Source organism: Rhyacophila brunnea, unplaced genomic scaffold (genome assembly GCF_057557595.1).
Source record: "Rhyacophila brunnea isolate RB1 unplaced genomic scaffold, BYU_Rbru_1.0 scaffold_4, whole genome shotgun sequence".
In the NCBI taxonomy this organism is placed as follows: Eukaryota; Metazoa; Arthropoda; class Insecta; order Trichoptera; family Rhyacophilidae; genus Rhyacophila; species Rhyacophila brunnea.
In genome coordinates, this window is record NW_028233068.1 from 11,366,254 (window position 1) to 11,388,859 (window position 22,606).

At 33.9% G+C, this 22,606-nt stretch overlaps 2 protein-coding genes across 2 annotated transcripts in view; both read right to left on the bottom strand.

The window, feature by feature from the left end:
* Positions 1 to 320: 320 nt before the first annotated feature.
* Positions 321 to 22,606, bottom strand: part of LOC147066888 (cytosol aminopeptidase-like) — a 29,693-nt gene continuing 7,407 nt past the window's right edge. Inside the window, exons 3-11 of the mRNA XM_085954048.1 lie at positions 10,472 to 10,629; positions 8,880 to 9,053; positions 8,060 to 8,216; positions 7,225 to 7,337; positions 3,499 to 3,669; positions 2,380 to 2,530; positions 2,015 to 2,205; positions 1,051 to 1,215; positions 321 to 492 (exon numbers count right to left, since the gene is read on the bottom strand). Of these exons, the coding sequence (XP_085810174.1) occupies positions 425 to 492; positions 1,051 to 1,215; positions 2,015 to 2,205; positions 2,380 to 2,530; positions 3,499 to 3,669; positions 7,225 to 7,337; positions 8,060 to 8,216; positions 8,880 to 9,053; positions 10,472 to 10,629 (1,348 nt within the window). The 3' untranslated portion in view covers positions 321 to 424. The remainder of the gene's footprint in view (positions 493 to 1,050; positions 1,216 to 2,014; positions 2,206 to 2,379; positions 2,531 to 3,498; positions 3,670 to 7,224; positions 7,338 to 8,059; positions 8,217 to 8,879; positions 9,054 to 10,471; positions 10,630 to 22,606) is intronic.
* Positions 18,171 to 22,079, bottom strand: LOC147066889 (E3 ubiquitin-protein ligase COP1-like). The gene is made up of 2 exons (XM_085954020.1): positions 19,251 to 22,079; positions 18,171 to 19,196 (listed from the first exon to the last, which is right to left on the bottom strand). The coding sequence occupies exon 1, from the start codon at positions 21,945 to 21,947 to the stop codon at positions 19,911 to 19,913; it is 2,037 nt and encodes a 678-aa protein (XP_085810146.1). The 5' UTR covers positions 21,948 to 22,079; the 3' UTR covers positions 18,171 to 19,196; positions 19,251 to 19,910.

Here is a 22,606-nt window from a genome sequence, read left to right on the forward strand (position 1 = left end):
ATAATGGTATCAAATCTGAAATAGCTACTGGTCAAATTATGTTATGACGCCCATATCATGGTCCATTTATGATCAAAAATGGTGATTTACTTTAACTTTATGCATAGACTTTCATAGTGAATCGATTACTACAGACTTTGTAGTGATTTTTGCGAATTCTTGTAGTCATTGATAATTCGGCTCCTTTACCGGCGCAATCATTAGAACACAATGTGTTGATATTTCCTGTTTATGTCAAACAATTAAATGAATCACTTTGCCGACCTCTGCTTCAGCATATTCAGATTTGGGTGGAAATATTCAATAAATGAAACAACATTCAAGTATGTAACAAGAAACAGAGTCTTTATTATTCATATTTAATCTACAAAAAGTCCTTATAGCTATCTAAATGCCATTTTTGGAATGCAGTGTTGTCACAAATTTACTTCCCATCAATGTACTTTGTGGTTATCAATTCCACCAAGGTTCTGGTAGGCCTACCTGACATACCTGAAAATTAAAAATTCAATATACCAATTTATTGCTGTATCTGACCATAACATTACGAGGGTTGTTCATTATATTATCTACCTCCACATGAAAGTATATTTTGTAAATTCATTTTATTTTGAAAATATTATTTATACTGCTCTAAAAACTAGACCTTGTCAAAATTCAGAACAGGAAATAATTCTAAGAAGTAAAGCTGTAAGATGGGTAGATTAGCTGCTGAAACCCACATTCTCGGATGACAGCTTATGCCTTTGTTGATATGTGCCTTCCTTCATTTCCTTCTTGATAATACTTGTGGATTGTGGTTATTCGTTAGAATAATTCTCTTGTTATAATTATTAATTGTGTTATGTGGCACAAACTCCATAAGCATCAAAGTCCTTCGTTATATCAGAAAACAGTTATCACAATCTTATTAGCAGATTTTTCCACTTTGAACTTTTAAGGGTGTGGAGACTCTTAGGCTTCCATTGCACATACTAAATTGTTGACTCAGATTATCTATAATACACCTAGTTTGATGGATGGTAAACTGAACAAAAAAGAAAATCTTACCTTTATCGAGGTAAGGCTGGTCATCAGTCTCATCCATGACGCTCGCGATGTCCAGGTGCATCCATGGTGAACAAGTCGGGGCGAATTCTGAGAGGAACGCTGCTGCAGTGCAAGATCCGCCTCCTTTTCCTTTACCCACATTGTGGACATCTACATTTGGATAGTCTGCAAGCCAAGAATGTTAATCTCACGATTTTAAAAAGATAGTAAATTGAAAAATTGAAAAATAGTAAATTGGGTAAACACTGAAAGATTTTAATTACAATAGGTAGGGGTTCCATGACAATACGCAGATGATATTAAGGTTATGTTCATTGAATCTCTCTCCTGGGACATATATATTTACAAATCTACGCACTCTCTGAACCCAAACGCCCAGATTCCTGTTTGCAGGGTTAAAAAATATGATGTGGTTCGTGGGTTTAAATCCCACGTCTGCCAAATTCACATTTTATTCTCAATGTGTATTTGATCTAGAACGAGGACCCAATGGACTGAGAGATAAGCTATCAACCATTCTTGCAAAAATACCTGTAATATAAATTTATCTTTTTTGTCATTGCGACATGGTCCAGATTTCTTTTAGAACACATATCAATATATAAAGAATTATGACAATCCTTCAAACTGGTGACATTTAGAGAATGCCAGGGTCCATAATGGACACCTACTGTACCTGTCATTAACACATTATAAACAGTATGAATCTTCACACAATATAATTTTTTCACGATATGGAAGATATCTTTATAAAGATACATCAGGATAAACAGATTTTTATATGGTTCTGTTATTAGTCATTTGCTAACCTCTTATATCCACCCTGAAAAATTGGGAAGAGAAGGAAAAGAAAGTAGAATATACCAATCATACATAAAAAAAAAACTCAACAAAGTGAAGATTTTTACTTCTTCTTTTCGATTTTTGGCCAACACTATAACCAAGTTAGTTAATTTATAATAACCTGTGACTCTTCGGACATAGTCTTTCCATAGCGGGAATCTCCAGAGCCGGTCTCCGGACACAGCACTGGCTTTGAGTGCCGCCTGCCAAAGTTGAGGACTCTTTGTGAATGCACCGGCAGCACAACCGCCTAGCGACACTCTCATCGCTCCTGTCAGTGTTGCCAAGTCAACTGTCCACAGGGGATTAAAGCTGAAACAATATCACACTTTGATATATTAATTATATTATTGTAGTAAAATAATCTTTATTTTATGATCCTTCTAGATTAATCTATATAAAATTATGTAATAATATGTTAAATTTTACTGTTAATACAATCCCAAAGAATAGAGATAATAATTAATGAAACATGAATTTGTTTACCTCTGAGCGTAGCATAAAGCATCAGCCAGAATGAGTCTTCCTTCTGCATCAGTGTTGTCAACAAGAATAGATTTACCGTTCATGGCTACGACCACATCACCCGGTTTAGTTGCTTTTCCATTCACCATGTTTTCAGTCAATGGAATAAGACCTGATAGAATATAAAATTATGTACTGATTTTTAAATTTATATTGAGTTTCATTATAAAGGCCAGTTAACATGTTCTGTCTTACCTTAACACTTGCCTGCCTAAGCCAAGAGTAAAGGAAAGTCTTAATACTGTGCGTCTTAATAAACGCATGTGCGATGTTCAGTTTTGAAATAGTGCCCGAAGTGATCGAAATTAAAGAAGTAATTTTCTTTATCGACAAATCCTTGGTAGAGTTTTCATCTTTTATTTTTAGTCTGCCAATTTTTTGTATTCAATGCTATTTTGATTTCATTTTCCACAAACACAGATTATTTCATGAAATCGTAAGAAAATGCCATGATCGCAGAAAAGATATTATCACAAGCAAAATTGTAATAAATTGGTGAGGGATACATTTGTTCAAGTTTGTCTTCATCCCTTGTGGCTTGTAGGTCAAAATCAAGCAGAGTTTGATATCCATCAAGCCAGTGTTTTAGAACTGTACGCACTTCAAAAGTCTTCAGACTCCATTCACATGCTCCATCTTAGCTTGAAGACATTGGCTCACGCATGCAAGTATCAAAGTAAAATGAAGTGTATAAACTGACCTTAAGAATGATAATCAGAAGAGTTATTTAAAAAGGTACAATATTGTCTACTTTGTATTTTAAGTTTGTATTAAAAATGAGCAATGCTTTAACTACCAATTGCACTCTCTTTAAAATTCAATCAACGGTAGAAGGGTTCTGAAATCTATGTTTACTTTGATGAATTACCATTTAGTTCTAGTGAAGCATGTACATCATGATATGGAGACAACAGAAATGTTACATAACAAATAAATGATAATGCAAACTAGTATCGACTATGCGCTATAAATGAGCGAAAGACAATTCCATTTTGAGGCTTGTTCGCCACCTGTGAACTAGAAAACTCACTATTATAAAATGAATTAAAATATTGAAAATCATAACAGTAGAATACGCACCGACAATGTTAACAGGCAGTTTCAAAGAGGCCACAGCCCTTATGGCGGAAACGACGCATGCCGCACCACCCATATCACCTCGCATGGCTGCCATGTTAGCTGAAGGTTTAATACTGACTCCACCGCAGTCAAAGGTTACTCCCTTGCCAACCAAGCATATTGGTTTTTCATCTGTGTTCAAAATAAACCGTAAATTAGAAATTTGTAATTAGCAGATGCCCAAGAATACAGCTCCATTACTGCCACTCCACAGGCTAATATTCATTATAGAATGCATAATATGCAGTGTGAGGCTCACTTTAATGGTTATTTAAAATGTCCATCGTGTAATTACTTGGCTTAATGTGCTTTAAAATAATAGACTCATAGAATAATAGAAAAACTTCATAACTACTTACACTCTTACAGTGTTTTTTCTTCAGTCTGAACCTAGAATGATGGCCATTTCCGTAGACTAATATATTATAATATTAACACTATACGGTCCGCGAATTTTTGCGACGTACCTACACCAATATCCGGTATTTTTAAATGAAAATCAACAAATTTCGATCACGAAGTTAAAAATGCCATAACTTTTGAACCTATTGATATATTTCAATAAAATTTTCAGAAAATACTTAAAATATATCAATGCATCAAATTGTGTCATTTATTTAACACTTGTCAACCTCTGGCCCGCGTTCCATAAAGGTAAAGTATATAATTTGTAAATTTTCGTAAATTGTTTATTATATGTTATTAGATTAGTTCAATTTGTTAAATATAATGTAAAGGAAACAGCCTATTGATATAAAGCAATCACAATATATTATTTTTAATTAAAAAATGTAATAAAATATTCAAATACAAAATGTTTTACACCGCTATAGAATACGTATCAATTCCTTTTTAGCGCTACTACTCATATCTCTGATTATCAAATATAATAAAATAACAAAGACTTCACACAAACTGTGAGTGTTTAAAAATAAATGCACATTTATTTTTAAACATTCCCGAACGAATACTTATTTAGTGATTTATTGGTTTTACGAGTTTTATGGCTGAGGCCTAGCGATAGAGGCAGTGCAGTGGCGTGCATATTTTCGCATAAATTTAATTAAATAAAATGCACGCATATACATTCCCACCGCTTATTACAATTTGGTATTTTTGTAGGAATCGAGACAATCCAATAACAGTGCAGAGGCGTGCGTAAAAAAATCATATAACAAAATCTAAGAGCAATAAATTGTAAAACAAACATCCATATTCCACAAAAATATTTGAATCAACACTCAATCTTATGGATACCTTTAGATAACTGGCTAGGCATGAAATAATTATTGGCACATAATAATATAGTGTACGAGTAGATTTAAAACAAATTAAACACTAAAACTGAAATTATTTGAAATAGTTTATAAAACTATGAATGTAAATGAACTAACAACTAATACACTTTTTTAAATGATACGAAAAAAAGCAATTACCAATATGTAGATGTAGAGGTACTTTACACTCTTTGGACATGTAAATAGGTTCTTTTCGAAGTTTATGTGAGGAACACACTTTACACTTTCTTCTTAAACGTTTATTAGTTGCGGAAATCCCCGGAAATATTTGATGTTGTTTTACACTGCCAGAGAGTCTTTGTAATGAAGTAGGTGAACTGGTTTTATGGGTTGAATCTGTATCAGAAGATGTAGAAGGTGCATGCGTTTCCGTAAATAACGCGATATTTGAAAAACCGCTTACGTGGAATAAGTGGATTTGTCGGCCAATAAGAATGAGTCGCTTTTCTGACAATGCCCATTATTATCACCAAACCGAACCACTTTTTCAACTCCGACATGGTTATGTCCACACATTTTTTAGATTTAGCTTTAGGACTTAAATTATCATTATCAAATGTTACTCTTGATAATCCTTCAAATGGCTTGTTCTCTCTCGGCGGATCATCATCGTTCCATCATTGTCGGCCTCAGTTTCTGAATCCTCAGAATCACTCGCGAAATATGTTGTACGTGGGCGTGTTCTCAAAGGAGCAAATGAGTCTGTTTCAATATCACTAAAATCTCCGATATCTTCACAGTCACTGGGAATATCTGACATACAATCCGCATAGTTTTCCTCTAAAAACGATTGGTCCTCCATTTTAAAAAGTTTTTTTGGAGATAAAACTAATAAAAAATATATATCCTAGCTAAAATATACTTAGATTAATTATTTTTTCAATGAAATTAGTGCAACAAATATAAATAATAATAGCTATTATTTATGCAGTTACACAAGCAATAACCTCCCGAAAAAAGCGAACGAAAATAACGCGATACAAGTTCACATTTATAACTGTTCTCATTTTCAAGTTAAAATTTCTATCATGGATGATGAAGCATGGTGGACGTTTCATGGGTAGTAAACCATTAAAGACAAAATATCAAATAGCACGCAATTTCATAGCTAAAAATCGCGTTCATTTTTTTTAAAAAAGAATGCAGGTTCATAAATGGTTGACTGCCACTGAAAAGGGTCGACAATTAAATTTCGAAGTTGAAGTGACGACACTGGAATATAACATTGAGTGTTTATTACCTTTTTTTGTTTATGTCTCGTGATTCACCCGCCTAGAAACGGGCTTGTAACTAATTAAAAAAATGGTATAGGTACAAAAAAATACTGAATGGTATTACGTCCGCCATCTCTGTAAAAACACCGAAATATTTTTTTTTCCATCGTGATTTTACTTCTTGCACATGTCATTCAACCATCTGTCGATAGATCTTGCAACCAAATATTAAATTTAATATTTATTTTTCACAGTAAAGATATGCGTAAGTTAAAACGCCACGTCGGCGTCACCGGACCGTAACGTTCGGTTCGCTAAGGACGCCAATGTGGCGTTCCCGGACCGTAAAGTGTTAATACTATCGACTGAGGGTAGAGTTGCCACTTTATAACTTTGCACTCTGGCTCTAGGATGATAATGATTTTATATATTCTAAATATATATTTTATACAATATATATTTATTATCTATTTATTTATTTATTTATTTATTACTACACATTAATTCGAGTGAATATAATTTGATCTAATTTGATGCGAGGTAATCAGACAAAGAGGCGTGTCAGTGTAGTAAAGAGTGCAAAGTTATAAAGCGTATACTCTACTTGATGGAATTTGAATTTAAATTCTATACATAGACAACTTCAATGCATACAATACAAATGATTCAAAATTGAACCTCTTTTATTTAAACTAAATATTGGGTTGAATCTTAAATGGGATATTATTTGGATATTAAAAACAAAATAATATATACATACTTGACTCTTTATTTTCAGCAATACACAAAAACGAAATGTATAAAAATTACAAACCCAGTTCAAATAAAAAGAGAGCCGCTTTGAACTGCTTATATGCATTGAAGTTGCCTAAATACAGTAATATAATGGCCTTTATCCGATCTCAGATCAAACCATGGAAAAATGCTATTATGAGGCCATATTTTTTGTAACACAGAAAAATTATCAATTCTATGAAAGCCGCTGGTTAATGACGCTTCCGATTAATTATATGGATTCGACCAATATTCTTCTATGTTAATGCTTATTGCAGAAATTACATATAAATATTGATTATGTCAAATAATGTTTCCTTTTTGACAGAATTATGTAAAATTGAAAACTGAAAGCAAAAAGATGACTTTTAGGGGAATGTTCCGATGAACTTATAGCATACCTTTCTTTTGGGCATTATTGTAGCTCATCTCCAAAAAGACAGGCGGTTCATCAGACCCACTGGCCACCGACAGAAATGAAAACATCTTTTTGTCTTCTGCCCATTTCTTATCTCTATCAAAAAACAAATACATGTTTTATAAACAAGGGCCACAGGCAAATATAATAACCCAGATCTGAACAAGACCACAGTGAGTATCATTTACTAAATTCATAACTTCAGAGAAAAACTAGCATGTTTTTTTTTTACCATGTTGCAGGTTGTATTGATAACTTTTTGTTTTTACAAGAAATGGATGTTAACCACTTGCTCAACCTATCAGCATCCCTATGTTGTAACTTGTGACATGAAGTCACCCGGCGACATGACGTCATATGACATCATTGTGACGTACTACTGGAGTGAGTCAATAGCCTTCGAGAAATTAACGCTACTCTAATACTGGCGTTATTCATTGTCCCCATACACAAATAGGTGTTTCAGCATAATAATATATATGGTGAGCCGTGTGCATTGGGCGGCTCGCCTCGATGCGTGTATTGAGCATACGTCACAATTACGTCATGTCGTCGGGTGACTTCATGTCACAATTTACAACATAGGGCTGCAGGTCCATACTGTGGGTTCAAATATATGTTGAAAAACAACATGTTAATTTTGCCAGACCCGGACTCAAGACATTATACACCTGACGCTAAACAGCTCGGCCATCATTTGACATGCTAAAATTGAGCATTAAAAGCTGTTGGAAAAGACAGCAATAATAACCTATAAAGTGTGGAACGCTTAGATATAACAAAAAAAATGACAATAAGATAATTGAATTTACTCTTACCTTACTGTCACTTTAACTCCTAATGGTTGTAGTTCTTGTACCGCATTTTGGGCGAATATTTGCGGAGTCATCAAGTTGGCTGGTGTCTCCATCAGTCTCCGCGCCAGGTTCTGTGAATCGGCCATTGTGATACCACGATTCCATTCCTCTTGCAGTTCTTAATGTTAAATACTTATATCATTACTTTTGGTGAATAAATCATAATGTATAAAACATGAAAAAACGGTACAGTTCGGTTATGAGGAATACAGCGGCAAACACATTTTTAAAATAGCCGATATACTGGATTATTTGTTAGGTTAACCTAACCAAACTTAACCTAACCTAACCTGAACTAACCCAAACTAACAAATAATCCAGTATATTGGGTATTTCCAAAATGTGTTTTCAGCTATATTCCTCATAACAGAACTGTACCGAAAAAACTTTTATAATGATATGATCACATGAATAAAATTTACTGTCCAGCTTGATTTGTACAAATATAGCTATCACTTCTGCTGTACTATTCCATTTTTACATCTCAAAAGAATTAATCAATAAAACAATAACAAATTCAAATTTCAGGGTTTATCCTGGCAATATCTGGGCATTTAATAATTAATAAAACTAGCTATTTGAGTGAATCAAAAACTATTTTAAAATGCTTGCAGTTTTTGATAGATGCAGGTGATAATAGCGTGAAGTTTGTTACAAATAAATTTTCACAGTGCAAAATGACTCGCAGTTATTTTAAACATTAGTTCAGTAGTTCTCTTTTCTGCTTCACTTTTATATATTTAACCTGTCTTCTCAAGAAGGTTTTTTGTTGAATACTCACTTTTGTCATTAGAACTGAGTGCTATTTGAGGCGGTGTTTTCCTCTCTTTCTCTAGTTTATTTTCCTGATACGTGTAAAGCGAGAGGGATGCTCCCTCTGCAGCCGGTCCAGCACCTCCGAGGGCATCAACGCTAATATTTGTTATGCCAGCTGCATGAAGTGCTTTGCAACCAGCTATAAAATAAAATAAACGTTTTTTATTATTGATTATGTTTTTTTTCCAGTTTTTAGAAATAGACGCCTCATATGTGAGAAAAAGTAACTCCACTAAATGTTGAATCCTTTACAGGGCTTTAAGACATGCAATAAAGATACAATTTACTGAAACTGTTAAAATAGTATTGTTTTCTAGAAAAATCAATTAAGTACTATGGAAATGGTTAATTTCACCTACAAACACCTCACGAAATACTAAACAACAAAACAATACAAGAACACTACACAACATATTACAGTATAACCCCTATTTTACGTTTTATAAGGGACTGAAAAAAAAAACCTAATTGGAGGGAAAATGTAAAAAGGGGTATTGAAAAAAAGATCATTTAAATTTTATGTTTCTAAAAAAATAACGTTTTATTAAAAAACAACATTCAATTTAAATTTTTATTGAAAAATTTTTTATTTTTTATTAAAAAAATCATGTATGATATTAGCTTGTTGCATTTTTCAAGAATGAGGACGTAAAAATGAATAATAATCGAACCGAAAGCAATATGAAATAAATAAACCGCGAACTTGTAAGACTGATGACAGAATAATGACAGACGGAGTGTATACAAAACACAAACACGATGCCAAAAGAAAAGATGGCGACCAATGGACCAATCACCTTGTTATGTGCCGAACTCGTGCCAATCACAACGTCGCTCGGAGACCAATCACTGTGCGCCGTTCTAAAGACACAGAGTTTTCCCTCCAAACACCTTACGCCGTTCAAATGTCACGACCTAATCATTGTCAAGCGCACGTAACTCGCATATTTTGAATATTTCCGACGTAAATCGCGGGAAAGAAAAACGTAAATGCGGGTATTAAATGTACTGAAATACATCGGGACTGAAAAAATTACACGCAATTGCCGGGAAAACGTGAATTCCGGGCACGTAAAAACGAGGTTATACTGTATTTAATTCTAGCATTAATAAAATTAAAGATATAACTAGAAGAATATAATTAAATGCACATCAATGTCATTAACCCCCTTAACCACCCTGTACAAAAAAGCAAGGGCATAGCTATTAATTAAAAAATATAGTTAATTCAAGAAAATGTTCACTAAAGTGGATACCATTATTAAACCATATTTCATTGATAAGAAATTATTCAATGCATGCTTATACGTTTTTTTTTTTAATTGTAAATCAATTTTTGAATTAAAATAATATATTTTAAAGTCATTTTTCAGTAAATAATTGTATTCAGTTGTACATTTTGTAAGTCCACACTAATAATTCCTAATACACGTCATTACGATTTTGAAAATATCAAAATCCAATTTATTAATTTGGCATCAAATGAGCATGAAGCTGTTATTATAAAGTTTGATAGAATAAAAGACTTCAGAACTTATAAATTAATCCCCACTTTACCTGCTGAAGCCACTCGGATATTCTCCCTTCCTTCATCGATTTCCTCCTCAAGGTTGAACTTGGCTTTGGAGGATCCAAGACCCACGAGAGCCACTGCTGGGAAGTCTTTGTGGAGGTCCCAAAACACCCGAGCTTTGCCAGATTTTAGTGAGGATCCCCTGATGAGAAAATTTTGTTATCTGTATTTCAAATGTAAATTACCATGTTCAATCACAAGCAGATGTTGTGTTAATAGACATTTTTATAAGGAATAGTTGTTAATCATTCGGCCAACCTACCATTTTTTTTAAATGTTCTTTTTACGAGGACCAAATATTTTTTTTGTGAGTCACATTTATATGCAAAAAAAATATTAATATTAGGTACGTATTATGTATGCGCGGCTCAAGCGTCGTGGGTCCCAGGTTTGAATCCTGGGTCTGAAAATACACATATTGTTTTTCAATTTGTATATGAGTCAGAGTATGGACCTAATAGGTTGAGCAAGTGGCTGACATCCATTTCTCGTAAAAACAAAATCTGTTAATACAAACCTCCACTCTGTGGAGAGCCATATGATCTTATTAGGTTCAGACACGGCCGAAAAAAAAAATGTATTAGCCAACTGTTAGCAAGTACACGATGCATTTGATACATCCCTGTTCCAAATTGAATTTAAAAAAAAATGAAAAAACTATTTTTGTCCGAAGTACTATTTAAAAAACATGTGTAATATCTAAAATAAATATAGGTATTGCATATACATTGACAAGAGATTAAAAAAAAAACCTTTGCATTCAATTCAGAAAGGATTTTTTTTTTAATTTGGCTGCTCATAAACACCACAAATAATATAAGTCTTGTCACTGCGCTTGGTGATTGTTTTACGTCAATAAAAATTGCAATGGTGTTTCCCTTTAACCCACTCCGCTTAATTGCCTGGTTTTTGTTCACTGTATGACATAGATTATGCAGTTTCCTCCGCTCACCACAATCCTATGCTGTTCTCACCATAATCCAGGAATTTATTTGATGCTGTCCATCCACACAGAGGAGTATATTAAGGACCACAAAATAAAAGGCTTTTTATTTTACATACATGATACATTTATTTATTCAAGTCTTGTGTTTATATTCTAAAACATAATTATGTAGAATTACCTTTGCTCTTAAACCAAAACTATTATGCACAATCAACATAACTGTAAAAAAATATCTACACCGATATTATTATCTACATACAATGAAAAATACCAATTTTTACACTGTCACACATGCGGTTGAAAAATGAACTTTACCTACGTTGCAATAAGAGTGCATATTGCAAATCTTCATTCCTGTTTTTACATAGTTGTTGTCCTGCCCTGCTAACGTGTCCACTTAAATATAATAATTATTATACTTTACTTTATTATACAATTCGTCGTTGAAACTAGAAAAATGTGTAACTCTATTTTAATCGAAAATTGACTTTGAATGCCATCCGTCTGGCAAATGATGTAATTCCAAAAAAATGTAATATTGTTAAATCATGGATGATTTAACTCCATAGCCATAGATTTATACACAAAACTACAATGTTTTTTGTCTCTCCTGTAAAGTAGTGTTATTGGAGTTACACAATTTTCTAGTTTCAATGACAATATGCTATATTTTCATAAATTCTAGTAAAACTTTACAATTCCTCACTGCTGTATGGAAACAGAACAATTAAAGCAAACAAGAGGTTCTCGTTATCCGAGGACAATTACTATTGATACTAAGAAATAGCCGATAAAGAGATTATTCTTAAAACGGGGACCAAAATTATTCAAGATGATTCGATTTTTTAATAACTGTTCTGCGCTGCACAAATAATTGAGACCTTCTTCAGAAAAAGAGCATAATCACGTTATTGGTAAATATCATTTCAATTAATGATGCACCATACATTTCGTCAGCTGAATACAGAACTATTCTAACTTAAATTTGAAATTTTTGAGGAGAGTTTTTTGAAACAACTTACTGAAATTATTTATTATCTTTATGAATAAATGTATGCATCATATTTTAGTAGGATTATTGATGAAAAAAATGGTGCACACACTTGTCTACATAAATAATAAATAACTGAAGTAGGCTGTTTCAAAAAGCTCTTCTGCAAAATACATTCAGCTGACCATTTGTCTACATACATACCAGCCAAGAATCATTATTTAATCTTGACAACAGATATCACAGAAGGTGATACGCCGCACATATCATATTATTATTTTTAAACTGGCATTTTGTGATTAATCGCTATTATCCCAAAATGAAGATTTCATGATAACGCTACTTGTCCAGAGAGGCCCTCAATTATAATTCCAGTATACCTAAGCAATTTTTGGCAATAATTGAAGATGTATACAGTGGAAGCAGATATGTTGGCTATAACCTCAGACACAGATTTAGCAATGACATTTTTACATTTTACTTGTGGCATTGTGTCTTACGTAGTGCAGCCGATAATTAGAGACTCAGTTAATAAATCCTTGGATATTGAGAACCTCGTGTATTTAATCCACATAATTTAACAGAATTCACGACCAGTTTCATTCACTTTGAGGGACGTGGTCAACTATTTATATTATTATTAAATTATGTGGATAAAAGTTTATGTAAAACAGTTTTTTACAGTGACAACATTGCAGGAAAAATGTGCTTGTGAATATGCACCCTTTTGTCATATTTAATTACAGTATAAATAGCCATTTATTAACTGTTTCGATATGGTCCTACATGGTATCTATCTTCGTGTCCGGAAACTTGTACGTATGCAGTTCGCCGCAACACACTTCACCGTGAAATTTTGTATCGGAAATATATGGCCGTATATTAAACCATACAACCTCTTTGTGTCGTATAGTACTGACATAAAATTCATGTTTATATAAAACACGGTTCTTGTCGGTTTACACTTTACAGGAAGCCAGCAGCAAACAATTTTTGAAATAGCCGATATACTGGATTATTTGTTAGGTTAGGTTAGGTTTTCGTTCTTGAATTCATGAATTTTACCAAAATCAGCTACGAAAATTGAATTAATGTTCATATTGAATCTAATAAAATTGGAGACCATGTAGTATACGGTCATCTTTTTCCGATAGAAAGTTCACTGCGAACTATGCCACGGTGAAATTTTTACGTACAATTTATATGTAACCATCTATCTTATGGGGGGACCCGTCTAGAGTTGGATATTTCCCGAGAAAATCTCAATCTCGAGATTCGGGATTTCCCGAAATGATGAAATTTTGAATTCTCGAGATTCGGGATTTCCAGAAAAGAATTCTCGAAAATACCTACTCAAGATATCGAGTAAATTTTAAAAAAGCCTGTAAAACTCCTAAAATCAGTGTAAAAACAGACGAATTCCAAAAAAATGATTTTTTTTATTTAATCCTTTCTATGCCGCAATTAGTTAATTGATAGTAATTAACGTAAGAATCGGTGTAATTAAGGCGTCCAAAGACGCTCTGGGCACTTAACCGGTTAAGTAGGTAAGAATACAAACAAATAGAAGTAGGAAAACAAAAATAATTCAAAACATTACTTATTAAAATAGAATTTCATAAAACACAGACTGTCTATGGTCTGACAATCGTGTACGCTTTTGAGACACAAAATTCTCTTATGTTGGAAAATTGTGTTCGTTTTGAGTCGACATTGGCTTAATTGTGTTAAATACCCCAATCAGTGTTTGAACGTTTTCTGTTTTCTGTCCACTTTTTTCATACATATTTAGTTCGTAATCGTATATCTATTTAAAGAACTAAAATCACACCATTGCACACTCGCACACACTCGAACTCAAAATTTGTTAATTTATTTAGAAAAAAAGAAATCCCGAATCTCGAGATCCGGGATTTCCCGAAATGTTAAAAATTTCAAGTCTCGAGATTCGGGATGGAAAATCTCGAAAATTTCTCGAGAATTCCCGTCGTGAAATTCCCAAAACCGAACTCTAGACACTTCCCTGGGTAGGGTGAAAATGATGATAATTAATTGGTGAAAGAACAGTAGAACCATGATTACCCAGATTTCGTTATGATGATCATCAGAAAAGGCAAAGATACAAATAATGACACTGGGCTACCTTTGTCCCCAATTAATCTGAAAATTCATGGATCGACTGCATCAAAATTAAACAACATAATAAAAATATATTTTCTGCTAATCTATAGTTTACGACACTAATAGTTAGGTACATTTAGGATCGATTTTTTTACACATTTTTTTTATAAAATTAATCTATACACATATTTAAGCTAATTAAGGATTGTTTTCTTCTTGGCATCATTCAATGACACTAACAAAAACACATTAACAAAAATGAAAATACAAACAAATGAAGAGGATATTTTGCTTTTCATAGAATATTTTGTGAAGAAATTAACAAAAAATGATAATCTATTTACATATCGCACCATCAGTTCACAAATATCTCATTGTATTATGCAATTTTAACGATGTAAGCTTAATTCAAGCCCAGAACTGAAATATATTGTTTGTTCAAATTCGCAGTACATAATGATATCCTTGTTCAATACGGAAACAACTCATAAAAACTCTAATCCATGATAAAGTCGATTGGTTTTTGCATATATTTTTATTTAAATCTAAAATCAGATTTTTGAGACAAATATAATGATTTTGATTCAGCATATAGTAGCCACAACATAACTAGTCACTTCACGTACACAAATATCATTATCGTTGTCCCGCCATGGATTGTTCGACATAACAAATAGGATACTATAATAAGCAAGTATTTATAGATGCTTTCGCCGTGAAGGAGAGACAGAATGTTTGTTTCGGTAAGTGACATGCTATAACAATTGAACAATAATAGTGTTTAGTAGCGCATTAAGGTATCAACCCAGATATTAATTACCACATTTTTTTGACTTCTTTCTTTATTGAACTGTATCAAAAAAATTACAACGAATGCCATCATTAACTTGTTTCAGTATTACATATCTAGGTATCAATAATATTAGTCCAGTCATACTATGGTTTTGTTTTACTGCCAAAAGAGAAACTTTGCATAATATATAATGCAAGTGCCGAATAACAATATATTACCATGAATCAACACTCTTACATGCTGTGCTACGGCCGCCATCTTGGAAAATTTAAATCAAAATATATACTATGCATACTACTACATAATGCTAATTTCTTTGTGCTTCATGTGCATGTTCTATATATCGGATGATCTTAATTTTTTTCTAGCATAAATATTTATATATAGACACATGATCCGTTAACTCTAAATACCTAAATTATCGACTTACCAACTTTTGGCGGCAACCCCACGAATGGGCCTCCACAGAGAATGTTGTAGGTATTAAGAGATTTTTGTTTTTATGAGTAATCAGTATACAAATGCAGTCTCCCCTTTATGGAGAATATTTCCATGTAAGGGGTTATTTTCACCTTAATATGACTGAACTATAAATCACACTATATGCTCAGTATAAATCTGGACTTGGCCGCTAAAAAATATAAACAACATTAATATCAAGGTAGTATGTATGGTGATAACGTATACTGAACTGTTCTAGTGCCTACTGACATATTTGATGGACCATTAATTTATGAATTGACAACAACAAAATAAGAAAGTAATAAATTTTACATGATTATAAAGTTACAACATTAATATAATATTGATGATTGAATTAGCAAATACTTATTATGCAACACAAGACAAGAGCATAGTTCTAACCTTATACTGGATTGATGCTAATTTGACACTATTTTGAATATTTCTCTACAAGTAGTTAACGAGAAACTATTATATTTGACCAAGTGAACTATATAATTCCCAACACCTACTGTACGGACAGCTTCACGCGATGCGTTGATTTATACAAATGTCGGATGAGATTTCACAAATATAATTAAAGTGCATATGGTTAAAACATTTTTTTAGCAGGTTCCCTAAGCACACACCCGGGATTTAAACCTATGGATTACAAATGTCAAAAAACCAAATATTCAACCCGGTATACGCCATTGTATACCCGGCGAGCCATGAATTTCTATGATAAAATAAAGGCTAAGAAACATCATTATTTAGATATATATCAAAAATATATCAAAAAAACTTGTAAATCGGTTACGAATTTGATTACAAGACATGGCAGTATATTGTGAATATATTAATTTATTTAAAACAACCGGCAGGGGCCAATGTAGTGTGTAAAGTACAGCATGTATACACGCTAATTTTTTATGGCCGGCCTTGTGTGTACGAATTTGTAGAGCACGTAAACGCGCTTGTGGCATACATCCGGTTAAGAAAATAATAGGCGGAAATACTGCGTAACTTAAAAATATACCAATGCAAAGTTTGAATTGTTGGAAGAATATTTTTTTAATCTGAAGTAGACTATACTGCCGTACTAAGCACAGAGGCCGTAACTGACGTATTTAGGTATTTTCATGTTTTTAGATATTTGGATTCTGCAGAGTTTTTGTATAAGATCGGTGAATAAATCCAAGCCGTAACTGCTATAGTTACGGAGAAATCAAGGGTTTTAATAGCCGTATCTACGGAGTTTGAGAAATAAACTCGATAAATACTAAGCGATTTGGTTGTAACTATCATTTACTAAGGCATATTAGCCGTATCTGACATATATATGGCTAATATCAATACATAATAATAATAATAACATAAATCAAATTTTCAAGGTATGTAAACAAATCTTAAACCAAAATTAACTATTATAGGCAAATAAAATAAATAAAAAGTTCCCCAGTATTAGCAGGAAAAGTAAAATAATATGAAAGCTCAGATCTCCCACTTGCCTAAAATGCAGATACGGCCTCTGTGCTTAGTACGGCAGTATATCGGTGTTCAGCTGTTAAAACCTTCGATGCAATAATTTTTTCCAAATGATATTTTTAATATAAATGTATCCTGTTTATTTATATTACATTGCATAGTTTAGTAAAACTCTCAATGTTTTATATATAAGCAAAATTAAAATAACTTGAATTATAGAAACCTCTGGTTTAATGCTCATAATGGCCGAGCGACTGCCACGTCGCATTATATCGTGGGTCCCGGATTCGAATCCCGGGTCTGGCAAATTCACATGTTTTTTCCCAATGTATATTTGGACCCAAAATATGAACCTAATAGTTAGATCAAGTAGCTAACAACTAGTTCCCGTAAAAAAATCAAAAAAAATCCTGATAAGAAAGACAACTGATTTAATATGTCTCGTAACACCTCCGGTTTACGTAGTAATCATACCAGTGATATTAAAATCACTCGATGATTAGTTCTTTACTATCTGTTCACTAATAAAAAAATCTACATTTAATTTTTTTTGTTTACAGTTTTTTATCACTTCAGTAAAATTTTAATTTTGTCACATTGGAGATTTTAACAACTCAATGACGATATGTAATTAATATCTTCCATATATTCTTGCAAAGTTGTCTACCAATCGAATGACCAATTTCATCATGGTACGTATGAATCAACACACCGTTTGGAGCCTGCATAAGGCAAACTAGAAAGTTAAGTCAAAAATAAATTTAATTCAAAAAATATCTTTACCATACTAGTAAGAGTTACATATAATTTTATTTGGCACTGTTATAAAATACGACGTATTCATAGAACTACAGAACATTGTTGAAATGGATGACAATTACAATAAATCAAATAATTCTGTTTGATTCCAGTTTATCAATAAGAGTTTTATTTGAGAAATCATGAATGAATGAATACACAACTGACAATTAATAATTTTTCCAGAGACAATATATTTACAATTACAGTACAAGCCTTTGGCATCTGAATATCGTAATTCATAATTCATTGTGCGTTTACATTGCGATGATTCATCATCGAATTAAGTTATTTGATTTGTTACAATAGAAACTATTTACTTAGAAACAATTATTGGATTACATATTGAACAGAATAGATTTGCTGATGGTCAACACCGTCAATTTATTTTGGGAAACCTTTCAAATATATCCTAGATTGCTAAACGAAATCCGGAAAAAATGACAGACAACATTGCAAAACAGATGTTTACACGTTTATTTGGACAGATCCATGAATTTATCGATCAAATAATGACATATTTTCAAAGTTCAATATTAATGGGGGTAAATGAAGTATTTGCGTTTCAAACCTAAATTGTTTGTTTTAACAATAGTTTCTTTTTGTCATCGTATATTTTCAAATTAGAATCGTCTTTTTCGTGTGCTTTTGGCGAATTTTGAATGTTATAGAATTTATAACTTTTAAAACCCAATCTGAATTTTCTGGCATTGCTTGGGCGGATAAAAAGGTAAAAAACGACTATATTTAAAAACAATAATTAGTGATCGCGATTGATTTCCTCACGTAAAACCGTTAAGAACAAAAATAATGCACAATACCTCAGGTGCACAGGTTATGAAGATTTTATCGGAATTTTTAGCATAGGCATTTGGATACCAAAAATTCGCAGATCACCAGAAAATTTCTGCGGACTACCAGTTGAGAAACACTGAAGATTATTAGATTTTGACCAATTGTGGACTTACACTGTTTTTGAAAATAGACGACTCTATTTAGAAAATCGAGTATAAATGATGCCTCCAAATTGAGTCATGAAGACTTGGTGTAGCAATATCTTTGTTCTTTTGAGATAATTGAGATTTAGCCAGCTCTCACATCTAAACTCGCCTAGTCTGCCATAAATCAAACCTTCTAGGAACGTCGTTTTGATGTCGCATATGAAGACCGCGCACATCTACCTACGACAGTGGCGCGTTACCTCTCGAAACGTATATATATAATTTGATGCAGCGACTGGCGAGCCGGTATAGGAATGACCAATTTGTAGGTGTGCGTACGCGTTCTGGCGTCTTCGACTCACATCCCGAGACGCATGCGATTTGTTGATAGCAGCACTAGATGTTTTTTCAAAGCTTCATTTGGCAACATGTGTTTTGTGAATAACGATGATGTCACATCGACGTATTCGACACGTTGCAGACGAGACGAGTTATGATATGCGAGCCGACTTAAGTGTAACTGCAGCAATACTGTGAATATTCAATGAAAGAAAAAATCTGGATCGAATCCGCGTCCATGGCTTGAAAGACAGGCACTCTACCAACTGTGCCACCGCGGGGAAAACTGTACAAATTATCATCTGTCTATAATATAACTGAATCTTCGCCAAAAAAGTAGTTTTATAAGGTTGAAAAAGTAAAATTACAATAGTCTATGTAATTATGTAATTCCAGATTACATAAATGCATTAAATAGAGACTGGATTCTATGTATTACGGCGGTATTAAAAATATGTATATGCCAAATTAATTTTTCTTTCCAAGAAACCTGTTATATCTTAAACTCTGTGGATACCACAATCCTATTCCATAATAATATATACAATATTATAAACAAATTATCTCAGATTAACTCCAAAACTTTAATTGTCCCTTGACTGTTGGCAGCTACAACTACATTGCTGTTCTGCCGCCAACAAACCGCCGAAACAAATTCGTTTTGTTCGTCATCTTTTTTGTCTTTCTCCAGGAAACTTCTCACCGGGTCGAATTTATAACTGAACAGCTGTTTGGTCAAGCCTTTGTAGTAGACATATAAAGCGTTATTTTCGGAGCCACATGCAACGTAATCGCCATCTGTCGCGAGACCGACAAAATTTTTTTCATTGACGTGACCCACAAACGACCGTATACACCTTGGCGAGTCAATATTCCACATTTTCAATTGACTGTCAGTCGATGCAGATACGATTTCTTCTGAATTCAAAAATGTCACGTATGAAACCGCTTTTCTGTGGTCTTTAAACACTGACAGAGCCTCTTTCATGTTTCTCAGATCGTAATAATGAACGCAATGATCGGCCGAACCGAACGCTAGATGACAAGAACTCTTGGGATTGAATCTCACACAGCAAACGTTAAATTTCGCTTCAAGTGTGGCAATCGAATGGTCGACATTCAGTGACCACAGTTTAACGCGTGCATCATCGGAACCGGACGCTATTAATCTCACGTCCACTTGATTAAAATTGACACTCCAGCATCGCTTATCGTGCTCTTGGAAGGCTTTCGTCCGCTGTCCGGTCGTAACGTCCCAGACGGTAACAGTTCCTTCGTAATCGCTGGATGCCAAGATTCCTTTATGGTAAGTGTTCCAACTGACGCAAGATATTTTGTGGGCGGACGCCATTTCAACGCAGGGATAATGTATATCGACCATATCCCTCACGACAGAATTATAATCGAAGACTTTGATTCTTTTTGTGACCCCAGCGATAGCAAAAAATTCATTGTCCTTATCGAATTCTATCGTCGAGACGATCGTCGAATAGTTTATAACGTCGCTCGAATATGACAACGTGGCCAGCGGACGTAAGCCACGAAACCGTGAAAACTTGACAAGATTTTCTCTAAATTCGCCGAGTCCCGAACCCCTGTCCTGATCATCTACCGTCGAAGAGTTCTCAGTGGCCTCGCTCTGGTCCGGTGTGTCAGTTCCGAAATATAACTCTCTAGATCTGCATCCGAAATAGCATTGCACGAAATCCTCGAAGTGGGCGTGCATGCGGCGTTTTCTCGCAGATAACGTCGCTTGGTCCGCCTTCTGCGACTGTCCAAACGTGGATACGTCGCCTTGGGAATTCCCTGCCGTCTCCGGAGCAGCCCGGTGCAGCATGCTGGCGTCGATGGTGTCTATAAGATCGACGATTTCACGGCGGATCGCGTCGACATTTGCACCAGAATTTTCGGTGACTTTTACAATATCGTCAACGGTAGGACAACTGTTTTGCACTTCTCTCAAGACGCTCTCGACCTCGTCCATGTCACGTCTTATCAGTTTTACTTCTCTTGTCAGTTGACAGCGCTGCTCTTCTTTCATTTGATGCAAATGTTTTAAAAAGTCGTACAGCAATCGGTTTTGAGCGACGCAGGATTCCGCCTCGAGTAATTGCTTCCGTTGTGTCAATATATCCAGCATTACATCGACGTCAGGCATACTGAGATTCTGCGATTCGGCCGCTATGAAGCTCCGCAAGCCGTCGGATGTGGCCGAGGCTGCGATGGAATCACCCGAGACGGAACCGGGCTGTGCCATACTTTCCATGGTAACTTTTAACCGATATTTCGATATCAATTCGTTCAGCAAGAAGTTAGGAAATATATGATCGAGCCCGGTGAGAGTGAATCCGCATTTCGGACACCGTTTGTGTATTTCAATTGATTTATTTATGCAGGCATAGCAAAAGGTGTGACCGCATTTGGTAATGTACGCTTCTTCGATAAGATTAAAACAGATCGGACAGAGGAAGTCGCTGTTCTTGTCTTCCATTGATCCGCCCATCCCGTTGAGGACGGGCAGTCGGGGCCGTGGGGGATTGTTCCGAGACATCGTGCCCGAATGAGACGGCGACGCGTTTCTCGGTTCCCGATTGGCAGCCATTTTAAAAACGTAACAAAACCCAAACTTATTTAACTAATGACCTAATTCATCCTGCAATCGATAATATATACATAATCGTGCATCTCTTATATAGATTAATTAAAAATACGCAGACAATTCAATTCACTTAAATTGTACAGTAACAATAAAATACATACAATAGTATTCTATAATAAATACAATGTAAATAATTTTGAATACATTTACAATATAAGGAACATTATAAAACTTTTGACACAGTTTCTGATTACAAATGGCAAATATTTTTACAGGATATTTTCAATTAAAAATGTCCACGATGTATAATCACAATTCTTTTCTCACCGCAGTCGATCTAGTCGCAAAGTTTCACGGTTAATCTACTATCATCAAAGCTATGCTGATTTCACAATTCCCTTGCCGAATGCAATGTCTTCATTAAAACTTTCAACGTGAAATGAGAATTTGTCACTTATTATTTTTTGTCAAAAACACTCGTAAACATTTGATTTTCTTTATATTTCGATATAAATAATATAAATTTACAACAGACGGTTGTTCAATAATCTTTTTATGAATCTCTTCAATGCTATGTTTTAAATTTATTTTACTATATCACATAAAAATTCCTGTAGATATTTTAGACACATTTATTTTATAGGCAATAATTTTAAAAATTG